The sequence below is a fragment of the Centroberyx affinis genome, unplaced genomic scaffold (assembly GCF_046629955.1).
Source record: "Centroberyx affinis isolate AG114_WGS23_722 - 3 ecotype Tasmania unplaced genomic scaffold, CSIRO-AGI_Caff_v1 ptg004610l_1, whole genome shotgun sequence".
Taxonomy (NCBI): Eukaryota; Metazoa; Chordata; class Actinopteri; order Beryciformes; family Berycidae; genus Centroberyx; species Centroberyx affinis.
Window position 1 is genome coordinate 120,001 of NW_027282221.1, and position 12,172 is coordinate 132,172.

Consider the following 12,172-nt stretch of genomic DNA (forward strand, 5'->3'; position numbering starts at 1 on the left):
CAACGTGAAGCTAATCTTAACAATTTAGCTATACTTTTGGGTAGTCTAATCTATAACAATGCTATTTTATAGTTATTTTATAAAGATGATCAAATGTTTTAAATATAAAATATTGATCTGAAAAGTAACTAGTAACTATAGCTGTGAAATAAATGTAATGGAGTAAAAAGTACAATATTTCCCTCTAAAATGTAGTGGAGTATAAGTACAAATGGCATCAAATGGAAATACTCAAGTAAAGTACAAGTACCTCAAATTGTACTTAAGTACAGTACTTGAGTAAATGTACTCAGTTACTTTCCACCTCTGGTTTTGCTTCCTCCTGAATTCAAATATCTTAGTTCTCACCTGGACAAAGGAACCGAACTAAAGGAGGAAACGCTGCAGAGTTTGAACACACTGGACTCTGAACGCAGCCTGAGCATCGGTCCTGTTGCTTTAACCGGCTGCAGCCTCCTGTGTTGTCATGGATGCTGTAACCTGATAGTAATCAGGCGTTGCGGTGGGAATACACGGAAGCACCTCTACTCGGCATAATCAGCGGAGCGCGGCCCGCTCGGCTCCCAGGAGCCCCGGCTCCTCCTCTGATTTAATCTGCTCATTATTACATGGAAAAAACACTTGGAGGAGACGCCGGCAAAATAAATCAGCAAGTCTGGGATTTATCTGTTCGGCGGCGTGATTTGCATTCTGTCTCCAAACGCCTCGGTCAAACAGTTCAGCTGTGAAGAAAGAGGAAAAGAAACTCTGCGGTTTGACTGAAAGGCAGCAAGACTTTTTTTCATTCTCAAAAAGCCGATGTAAAGTAGGTTTGTGTTTGGGTTTCTGCCTGAATAAATCATAAACTCTGGTGTTTGTCTTTATGGAGGGAAGATTTTCCTACACTGTGATTGCCGACAAATCAAAACCTCATGATGTTTTCGAATCCTCCCATCTATCACCACCTTTCAGGCTCTGAGATTGAGTCTGTATCTCAATACAAGTATCTGGGAATTGTAATTGATGATTCTCTCTCATTTAAGCCTCGCATTCAGCAACTAGTGAAGAAACTGAAGTTGAAATTGGGTTTTTACTTTAGAAACAAGTCTTGCTTTTCCTTCGAGACTTGTTGCTGCCAGCTTTATGTCTGTGCTGGACTGTGGTGATGTTATATACATGCATGCATCTTCACAATGCCCACACACACTGGATACTGTCTACCATGGAGCACTGAGATTTATTACAAATTTTAAAGCCCTTATTCACCATTGCTCTTTGTATGTTCGGGTTGGATGGTCTGCCTTGTCCACCCGCAGACTTAACCATTGGCATATCTTTATTTATAAGGCTATTCTTGGTCTGCTTCCATCTTACCTACGGATCTACATCCCTCGCTCCCAGGACTTCTTCCTACTAACTGTCCCTAAAGTCCGTACTGAACTGGGAAAAAGGGGTTTAGGTTTGCTGCTCAGTTGCAAAATTAGCTGAATTTCGGGAGCTGGTCTCACTGGATGCATTTAAAGTGTTTCCAAATGACTTGGAAGCAAACACATCTGGCTGTAGATGTTTTGAATGTTGATGAATGTTTTTTGATATCTTATGATTCTGTAATTTGTTCTTTTTAACTGTGCTGCTGCCTGTCTTGGCCAGGACACTCTTGAAAAAGAGATTTTTAATCTCAATGAGACTCCACTCCTGGTTAAATAAAGGTTAAATAATAAAAAAAAAAAATCTCTTTTTCTGTCTTGCTCTTATTCTTTCCATAACATTTCTCCATCATCCATAATCATTCTAGGACCTCAGGATTATTTCATATTTCCACCTGTTCATCAAGTACATCAAGTGGCTGTGACGTCTGACCTTTGACCTCCTTCCTTCTGGTTGCTTGTAATGTCGGTGATCTAAGTTACTCTATGTTGCTTTCATTAGAAGTTTCATTAAAAGTGACTCTGCGTAAAAGCATCAGAAAAAGGACTAAAATGTGAATGAAGCCAAAAAGCCAATGTTCCCCTCTCTCTGTTATTTTGTTTTCTAGTTTGTTTTTGTATTTGTAGTAACTGGGAAAACTGTTTCTGCATACTATGATTACAACTACCAACAGGTTTTATACACTACTAAGGTGTGGTCTCTCTCTCTCTCTCTCTCTCTCTCTGTCTCTCTCTCTCTCTCTCTCTCTCTCTCTCTCTCTCTCTCTCTCTCTTCTCTCAACATCACTTTCATCTATTTCCTTCATCATTAAGGTAAAGACTTGATCTAATCTGTTTTCAAGGATTGGTTGGAAGCCAGTTTGTAGTGTAGAGGAAGGTGATGTGAGGAGGTGAACCTGCTATACCTTTTTTATTTGTGATGATATTCACTATCTTCAAATTTGACCATTTTCATGCCCAAAAAAATCCTAAAAAATCCAAGTACTCAACATTTCATCCAAAACTTGGAACAGAATTATGAGAATAAACTCAAATAAATGTTTCACACGTGGCCCTAATCCTCTTCTGTAGTAAAATAAACACAGATTCAGTCAGTGAAATAAAAACAAAACTCCAGTTAGAGAGAGATTTGACCCAGACATGCTGTGATGTTCTGCTGAGAAGGAACCAGGTACAGCAGTGTTCTCCAGCCAGGTTCTATCAGGAACCAGCAACCAATCACTACAGCAGCTGCTTTCATTAATTAGCTGGAAACCTGCAGACACTCGGCTCTGAGCGGCTCAGGACTGCAGATCACCGCTGTGCAGAAATGTTGGAAGCAGCATGTGATGTCAGTGATGAAACTCCAGCTCCAGCTTTCAATATTTAAACCACAGCGCCATCTAGAGTGAAAAAGACTTCTTTACAGAGTTATTGGATCCATAAAGAGCTCAAGATTCTCAACCTTTTTCATATCAAGGACCCTAATTTAGTCCACATCAGAGCCACAGACCCCCATTTGATGAGATTTTGTCTCTCTGACCCAAATCTGAGAATATTTTTATTGTTAGATATGATTTTGTCCAGAATCCCATGACTGTCTGTATTGTAGGTAGAGAGATAACAGAGAAACTATGATCAAAACAGTCATTCTTCTACATTCTCTAATTGTGTTAACTTCTTGTAAATGAAATAATGCTGAAGTTTAACAATTCATCAGTTTGCTGGGGACCCCCTGAACCCCTTCAAGGACCCCTGGTGGTCCCCGGACCCCATGTTGAGAACTACTGCATTAAGCCACATGGGAGTTAAAGAAAAGGTTTTGATCCTCAGCAGAAGCTCAGCAGCTCCAGTTTTTACAAACTTTTCATCTAGATCAGAATTAAAGAATTAAATTAAACAGGAGTTTCTAATCTCTTTTTTGCAATCCAGGATGATCAGGATCAGACTCATTTTGTGGATTGTGAGTCAGTTTCTTTAAAAGATTATCAGATTCTGATCCAGATAGCACAAGATCAATATTACAGACCCCGGTTTGTCAGTCTGTAAACAGACTGTTTGTCCGTCAGCTGGACACATCATGCTGCAGAATGAGTGAACTAGAGGAAAAAGTGTAAAGACAGTTTGTATGTTACTTTTATTCACTTATCTGCACAAGTTCACAATGCAAAACAACTGAAAGACAAAATTCAAAGTCTCATCGGATGCAAAAATAATTCAAAACAAAACTTCCCATTCCTCTGCAAACTGTTTTCATTCAATAAAATTCAAGCATCCTTTTAAAAATAAAGTTTTTCAGCAGGGTTGGGTGGGTCACTTTAAAAATCTTACTGGTGACCTCATCAAAACTGTAATCAGTAATGCAATCAAAGGGATGACCTAAACTCTGTAATGTATTCTGATTACTTTCAGTAACTTTCAGATTACTTGAGGTTATTTAAAGGTACAGATGAGGAAAAAGTGAAGAAATAATATAAAATTCAGGTGATTTATTTCAGGTTTGCATACAAACATATTTTCTTCTGTGCTACATTTTATAAAGACACAGATCACCTGACACTTAAAATGGCTTCTTCTGAGTTTCTCTTAATTTTTCACAAGCATCTGCAATCAGAATCTATAATTTGCTTAGGTAACACAACAGAATACAGTTAAATTTTTTTATGTATTTAGAATATGTCGTTCAAGTTCCAGGACAGCCAGATTGCAGTAAGATTTGTCTGTGGTGAGAGAAAGTGTCCTGTGAGCTGGGGAATCATATGTTAACACTGGCATTCCTACCCCAATGCAATATTTCTCTCTGTCTTTCTCATTCATTCTCTTTGTCTGTCTCTCTCTCTCTCTCTTTTCTCATGCTCTCTCTCTCATAGAAAATGTGATGGCATTTTTTATTTATCTTTTGAGACATTGACAAAAATTTTAACCTGGTATTGGATTTAAAATATGACAAAATGTATCTAGGTGTGTCTGTCTGGTCTTTATTTGTTCTAGAGAGGCACCAGATGTTTGAAATGCAGACCTAATTTTACTTAGGCCGATACTACAACATTTTCAGTGGTACCTCAGATGAGTCATTTCTTTTGGTCATGGAAATTAAGTTAAAGGTTGTGGAGAAGTCATGGAAAAGTCATTGAAAATCATTGGTGAAAAAGTGTATGAACCCTGCAGCCTACAAGGTATCATAGAAAGACGTGAAATTTAGATTAATTCTATTTTCTTTCATAAGTTTGTGGGTATTTTGTGGCTTCGCTGAAAAGTAAATTTTATGTAAAAAGTAAATGTTTGCTGGGGCTGTTACAGGTAATCCTTCGCCACCCTGGGCTGCAGTTAGATGTAAAGCTCTAATCCTCCAGCAGGTGGCAGCAGAAGACCAGGAGAACCGGCTCCACCCAGACCATGATCTGAGCTGCTGGAAACTCCTACAGGAAGTGATCGGTTTGAAAGTGTTTACGGTCTGCTGAGCATGCGTGTTTCCACTGAGAGAAACCTTCTTCCAGTCCAAACCTGCTAATTACTGAACTGTCAGTGAAGTCTGCTAATGTTTCTGTATGTATCCTGTTCAGTTTAGTTTAGTCCACAGGTTTCTACAGTGTTGAAGCAGCTGCTGTCTGTCAGCTGTGGCCCTGTGAACTGCTGCACCATGGTGAGTTTCACTTTACTGTATTATGTGTAAAAAGTCTATTCTATTCTAACCTCTACAGCTAAACAGATAAAGCCATTCAGAAAAACACCGGTACATGAGAGAAGTCCATCGCTTTAAATGCACTCAGGTTTGATGATTTATTTTAACTTTAACAGACCTGAGACACTTTAAAATCTGCATATTCTCAGTTGAACCATTACACAGATCTATATAAAAAGCTGTCACACACTTAGATCAACTTTTGACAACTTGTGGCTCTTCATTTCTCTCTATATTCAATAGCAGTATGATCAATAACAGTTTAATCAATAAACCTCAAACCTTCAGGGTTTATCTGGGTGAATCCTGCGTTTAGGAAGGAACAAACACCAGAGGAAATGATAAAGAGTCCAACTGTTACATTAAATATAATATAATATAATATAATATAATATAATATAATATAATATAATATAGTATAATATCTGTCTCTGTCTCTGTCTCTCTCTGTCTCTCTCACTCTCTCTGTCTCTCTCTCTCTCTCTGTCTCTCTTTCTAGTATAATAAACCTCATATTGTCAGAAACTTCAAAGCTCATCCGTGTCAAATTGCTCTCAAGTGTCACATGAACTACATTACCCATAAACCCACACAAGAGGAGATGGAATGCAACTAAATGGCATAAAGGAATAAATTACACCACTTTATTAATAGAAATATGGTGTAACTGAGGTTCAGTCTCTTATCCCGGGTTTCAGTGTCTAAATGTTTCAGAGGCTTTTCCACCCTGATGAGGAGATAACTTATTATTAAAATTAATTATGAAAATGGTCAAATTTAGACATACTGATCTCGGCACAAAAAGAAAAAGGTTTAGCAGTTTCACCTTCCTCTGCCAAAAACTACAAACAATCCACGAAAAACAAACTATTGGAAAAAAAATTAGGTAAAGTCTTCACTTCAAAGATGAAAGAAAAGGGTGGAAGTGATGTTAAGAAAGAGAGAGAGAGATCATTGTTATCTTTGCTTGTTGTTTGGTTTGGTTTCTTCTTTTATTTGTTTCCAGATGAGAGTTTTTTTATGAGCCGCTTTGGGCTGCGAAGCATAAAGGAAAGGAATAAATGGCAATAAGTGATTTTTGTTTGGTTATATTCTTCTCCAACATTGATTTTCATTGATTTTGAGGAAGACATTGGCTGAGCCCTACTGATCAAGAAAACTAATACTAATCGTTATATTTGTATATCCAAAGCTACCAAAGTTCTGTAAAATAGAACAAACAAAGCTGTCTGTTAAATGTTTCTGCTGACATCACATTTCCCTGTTGACTTTCCACAGATCCTGGCCTGAGTGTGGAAGGCAAATATTGATCACTAATAGACCTAATGAGCATGAACAGCTTCTTGACATGTGTGTGATATTTCTCATGCCACGTTATATACTCTAGTCAAGTCAATTTTATTTGTATAGCACATTTCATACACAGGTAAGTTCAGTGTGCTTCACATAAAAAGGCAAAATAGTAACACTAAACAGATAAGGAGATAGAATACACACATATATAAAATAACCTTTCAGCCACACATACAACGCACACACACATACATAAAATACAGCTTTTTATAACCCCTGTCCTATTCATACAACAGCACTCACACACAGACTACAGCAGAGGCACACAAAGGCAAACACACACTAACTACCAAAAGCCTGAGAAAAAATCAATGTTTTAAGACTGCTTTCAAAAAAGGATGCAGTTGTAGCAGATCTCAGGTCAGCAGGTAGTTTGTTCCAGAGAACAGCACCAGAGTGACTAAATACACCTTCACCTGATTTAGATTTAACTCTAGGTACATTTAGGAGACACATGCCTGATGATCTGAGGGATCTGATTGGTTTATAGCCTCTGAAGCCGCTCTGCTCCAGACTTCACAGTGTAATGATGTGTGGTCTGAATAAGAGAAGATATGAACTGTAGCTCCTGACTGGATGAGGCAGAGCAGCAACATGAGGCTCAATTTCACCCTAAAAAACAACAAGCTGTCCAGTGATTTCATCTTGTTTCCAAACCTATCAGCTTATTTCATGATATTTTTAGTCAAATTCTCTCACTGAGCTGGCAGATAATCTTGCTGGTTTCAATAAATTTCACTTGATTCATGCCAATATGACTTCTTTCAAGAAATCATCATAAAACAATGAAGAAAATCTGGAAACAAGAAACAATTTCACTTTTACCAAGAAAATGTCCTGAAACAAGTTACATTCTCCTGGAAAAAAAGTCTAATTTGTTGAAACTGGTAAAATGATCTGCCAGTGCAGTGAGATAAAAAGGAAATCCTACAATAAGCTTGATAAGTCTGAATACAAGATAAAATAAATTAAGAAGTCTGTCAGATTTGGAGTGTGAAGTATTTCATATTCAGTATTTCAGATCTGTGAGGATTTTGTCATCAAATTCATTTAATAAATGCAATTTTAACTAAACTACATTTAATTGTAAAACATCCTGAGGAACATGAGTCTCATCCTGAGGCAGAGTGGATCTGAAAAACAAACTGAATAATATGAGACCTTTAAATTATCATGGCTAATTATGGCGATTAATAATAATGAAGAGGATTATGATTAGAGTACACACACTGCCTCATTACCATGGACCAGCAGAGTTTATAAATGTTGCTGCTGCTTTAACAGCCCTCTGTCAGCTTCACACACACACACACACACACACACACACACACACACACACACACACACATACACACACACACGCAGGGTGAGGGGTCAGGCTGCTATTTAGTTAAGCATAGTGATCCTGTTAAGGATCTGAATGGACCTTACCCCCAACACACACACACACACACACACACACACAAACAAAAAAATACAATATTAAACAAGAATATTGCAAATGTGGGGGATTTATACATAACGCAACCAACAATTTCAACACTAGAATGTGAAGTTTAAGAATGAAAATGAAAAATATTATTATTATTATATGAGGGGTAAATAAAGAATTTGTAAAAAAAAAAATAATAATAATAATAATATTAATAATAATAAAACAAATACATGAATTAATGAATCAATGAAATTGTAAAAAATAAAACATATATGAATAAACAATAAACTAAGTGTAGAAATATATGAACAAAAATGAAATTGTAAAAATAAAAAATAGCCTGTGAATAAAATCTCTTTTGTTTTAGACACACTGAGTTTAAGAAACGATTTGTTACACCAGTGTGCAAACTTGGGCCATGGCAGGTCTCACCATCCTTTAGAAGGCTCACTATAACAGAATCATCTGCAAATGTAATAACATATCTGGACTCCTGGTGGCTCACACAGTCACTGGTGTACAACACAAATAGCAGGGGTGAGAGGGCACACCCCTGTGAGGAACCAGTAGAAGATTTAAGAGCACCAGAGAGGGCCCCATTCACTCTCACCCTCTGAGAACAGTCAGTTAAAAAGTCCACAAGCCAGCAAACAATATTAAAATCCAAACCAAAATTAAATATGAGCCTTTGTGCAAGGATATGGGGCTGAATACAGTTAAAAGCAGAAGAGAAGTCAATAAAAAGCAACCTAGCATGGGTCTTAGTGTCTTCCAGGTGTTTTAAAACTAAGTTAAGGAGGGTCTTCCTCTACCCCCCTCTTAGCTCTGTAAGCAAACTGTAAGGGATGGAGTATGTATGTATGTATGTGTGTCTAATATGTAAAAATAAAATGAATTAAAAAGAAAATTCAAACATCTGTTCCCAGTCCTCGTCAGCTGGCTCGTCCCTGCAGGTGCACGCGCTGCGGCTCGGTCCGGGTCGCGAGCTGCTCGGCTCGCTGCAGGCGCTGGTGGAGGAGAGGCGACTCCGCGCGCCCTTCATCATCACCTGCGTGGGCAGCGTTACCAAGGCAACGCTCCGGCTGGCAAACGCCACGGCGACGAATACAAATGAGGTACTTGGCGCAGCAGCGTCGCCTCTGATGTGGCTGCAGGAGTAGAGGTTGTTACTGTTGTTGTTGTAAAATGAATGGGAAATGATTGCTTGTAAGTCATTAGGGATCTGGGTAGGGAGGGTGTTTAAAAACGATTAGAGGACATCCCCAGGGAGGGGCGGGGTTAAGCTGCGTTCATGTTCATTAAGTTCTCTGTGGACTTTGGTTGCTCCTGGTAATTATCGTCACCCTGTTTACACTTTAACACACAGTCACTTAGTGATCAAACATCTGAGCTCATGTTTTACAGCAGACCAAGCATTGCAGTGTGAACCACAAACTAAACAAAATTCAGCAAGTGGTTCTGTCCTGTCATGGCATTTTAAGACTAATGATCACAAAATGACTTGGTGATGTAAATCCTTGTTGGTGACATCAGGAATTCAGGAAGCTGCAGCGTTAAAGTTTGGTGATTTTGTTCCTCTGTATAATGAGTCTCTTCCTCCCTGTAGTTCTTGGACCCACAGACAATATTGTCTCCAGAGTCAGCTGTCTGTTGAAACAGCGAGCTCCGCTGCCTCTTGCTGCGGGAGTCCAAACTGTTTATCAAAATATCTCCTAACATCAAACATCCTGTGGAGCCACAAACAGTGGCTCGAGTCGAGAGGAAACACGACTCAGTTCCTCCATTGTGCAACTTTCACTAATCAGGAAATCACAGAACTATTTTTCTCTGCCGCAGCACAGACCGCTGTGGGGTGAAAGGCGGTTCCTGGCGGAGTGATCTAGTTCTGGACGGTCAGGTCAGACCGTAAACAGTAGAGTTCGGTAGAATACGATCCGCTGAGTGGAAACAGTCGGTGCCGCTTCTTTCCGGACGTCGGTCGCTCTCCGTATCGTTTTCACAGACCGGCTTTTTTTGAGATATTTTGAAAAACCCTGTTTGGACTCATTGTGCTTCATTTATCAAGGGATTTGTTCATAAATCTTTCGTATCGGGCGCCCTGGTGGCTCACCGAGTAGGGCGCGTACCATTTGGCTCAGGCCTTCCTGCAGCGACCCGGGTTCGAATCCGGCCCGTGGTCCTTTGCTGCATGTCCTCCCCTCGCTCTCTCTCCCATACCTTCCTGTCTCTCTCTCACTATATCTCTCAAATAAAGCATAAAATAAATCTTTAAAAGAATAAAATAAAATAAATAAATAAATCTTTCGTATCCACGTTTACACATGAAAATGGGATTTATCAAAGTTTTCATATGTCTGAATTATTTGTAGGTGTGTATTGAAACTCCAATGCACGGTGAGTTTTTCTTGCAAAAGTACAAGCCAGAAAGTGAGTTTTTCTTGCAAAAGTACAAGCCAGAAAGTGAGTTTTTCTTGCAAAAGTACAAGCCAGAAAGTGAGTTTTGAAAGCCAGAAATCTCAGCAGCTGGTGAAGTAATCGTTCAGTCACTGGTATCGATCAACAACCCTATCAACTCCCACAGATATATTATGCTCTGTCTGTGCTACAGGGCAGTAAAAACCTGAATGACTGCTCCTTTAACTCGTGAACTCTTCCTGTCAGGTGATCCAGCTGAACGGGCGGTTTGAGATCGTCTCTCTGGTCGGGACGCTGAACCCAGATGCCCACCTGCACATCTGCCTGGCGGACGCGGAGGGCCGGACGGTGGGGGGGCACGTGCTGGGCGGCCTGGAGGTGTTCACCACGGCGGAGGTGGTGGTGGGCGAGGCCGCCGGGCTGCAGTTCACCAGAGAGATGGACGATCAGACCGGCTTCCCGGAGCTGGTGGTGCAGCCGAGGGACTGATCCGGTTCATACTGACTGACTGCACTGTACTCATAGTTAAAGACTGTGTGTGTTTTGTTGATTAAAGTCCTGGTACGCTGATGGTTATGATCATTGTAGATGTTTGTTTTTCCTTTACCAATTCAGATTTGACTGTCCGTAAAGGACAAGTTCAGCGACTTTGGACCTACATATAATGAGTCTCTTCATCCCTGTAGTTCTTGGACCCACAGACAATATTGGCTCCAGATTCAGCTGTCAGTTGAAAGAGCGAGCTCTGCTGCCTCCAAACTGTTTGTCAAACTAGAAGGGCACTCGGAGAGCGCAGACCTCCGCCAAGGTTCGTGCTATTATTGCTTGTTTGTGAGTCGGATCCGGATCCACTCCAAAATGTAATGGGTTCTTCCTTGGCCCATGCTACACCCTTCCACCAAGTTTCATGAAAATCGGGCCAGTAGTTTTTCCGTAATCCTGCTAACAGACAAACAAATGGCACCGAAAACATAACCTCCTTGGCGGAGGTAAATATCTCCAAAAAAGCCAGCCTGTCTTTCTACCAATAGCCAATCGGGAGCCAATATTGTCTGCTGTTCCAATTCTACAGGTATGTAAGAGACAAATTATTTATAGGTCCAAAATTGCCCAACTTATCTTTTAAAATAAGGTGGTTACTTGTGTTGAAACCTGCAGCCTGTTGCACCAGCTGAACATGCGTTTGAGGATGTAAATGTTACGTTGAAACTAGCTTGTTTAACACTAAAACTGTCTGTTTAGTTGCACAATGGAGACTGAAGGTCCATCTGAACTAGTAGAGTGTAAAGGGAAGAGTAACCCAAACTTAATAATATTAGCTAACTTACACAACAGCGAGAGAAATAGAGCATAAACCTATGGCTCATTGAACATCGGCACACATCAACAAACAGGTAGGTTATCTCGTATCTTTGTTTCAGCTCAGCTTTTAGTCACATTTGTGCACATAGGGTTCAAGGGTTCATTAGCATTAATGGATCCTGAAACACAATTCTTCATGTTATTATTATTAAAGGGACAGGAATGCCTTCTCACTCCCATGTAATTAAAGTAGGCTAATATTGCACTTAAAATGGGTTTATTCGGCACTTGACTGCCATGATGGTATCCCTCCACTATGTTCTCTTCTATCAATAAAAATGCTATTTGGCAAAATGATGTTGTAAAACGTTGGACCAAAAGTCAGTTGAAAATCACAGTAGTGGAATCTATTGTTGAATATGTTCACCAATGTGTTTCACATCAGTTTTCAGTCTATTTTCTAAAACTCTGAACGCTACAAACTCGTCCAGCTGCATCTGATCTTGGTGAGTAGTTTATATTCTGGTTTCCATGGCGGTCAAGTGCCGAATAACCCCCCATGTTCAAACTAAGTGGAATATTGCTTTAAATCAATATTCG

General features: G+C 39.7%; 1 protein-coding gene across 1 annotated transcript; it reads left to right on the forward strand.

The window, feature by feature from the left end:
- Positions 1-4,836: 4,836 nt before the first annotated feature.
- Positions 4,837-10,846, forward strand: LOC139665541 (bifunctional protein GlmU-like). Its single transcript, XM_071544590.1, has 3 exons — positions 4,837-5,028; positions 8,782-8,970; positions 10,517-10,846. Exons 1-3 carry the CDS (start codon positions 5,026-5,028, stop codon positions 10,757-10,759), a joined length of 435 nt encoding a protein of 144 aa, XP_071400691.1. The 5' UTR covers positions 4,837-5,025; the 3' UTR covers positions 10,760-10,846.
- Positions 10,847-12,172: the final 1,326 nt, after the last annotated feature.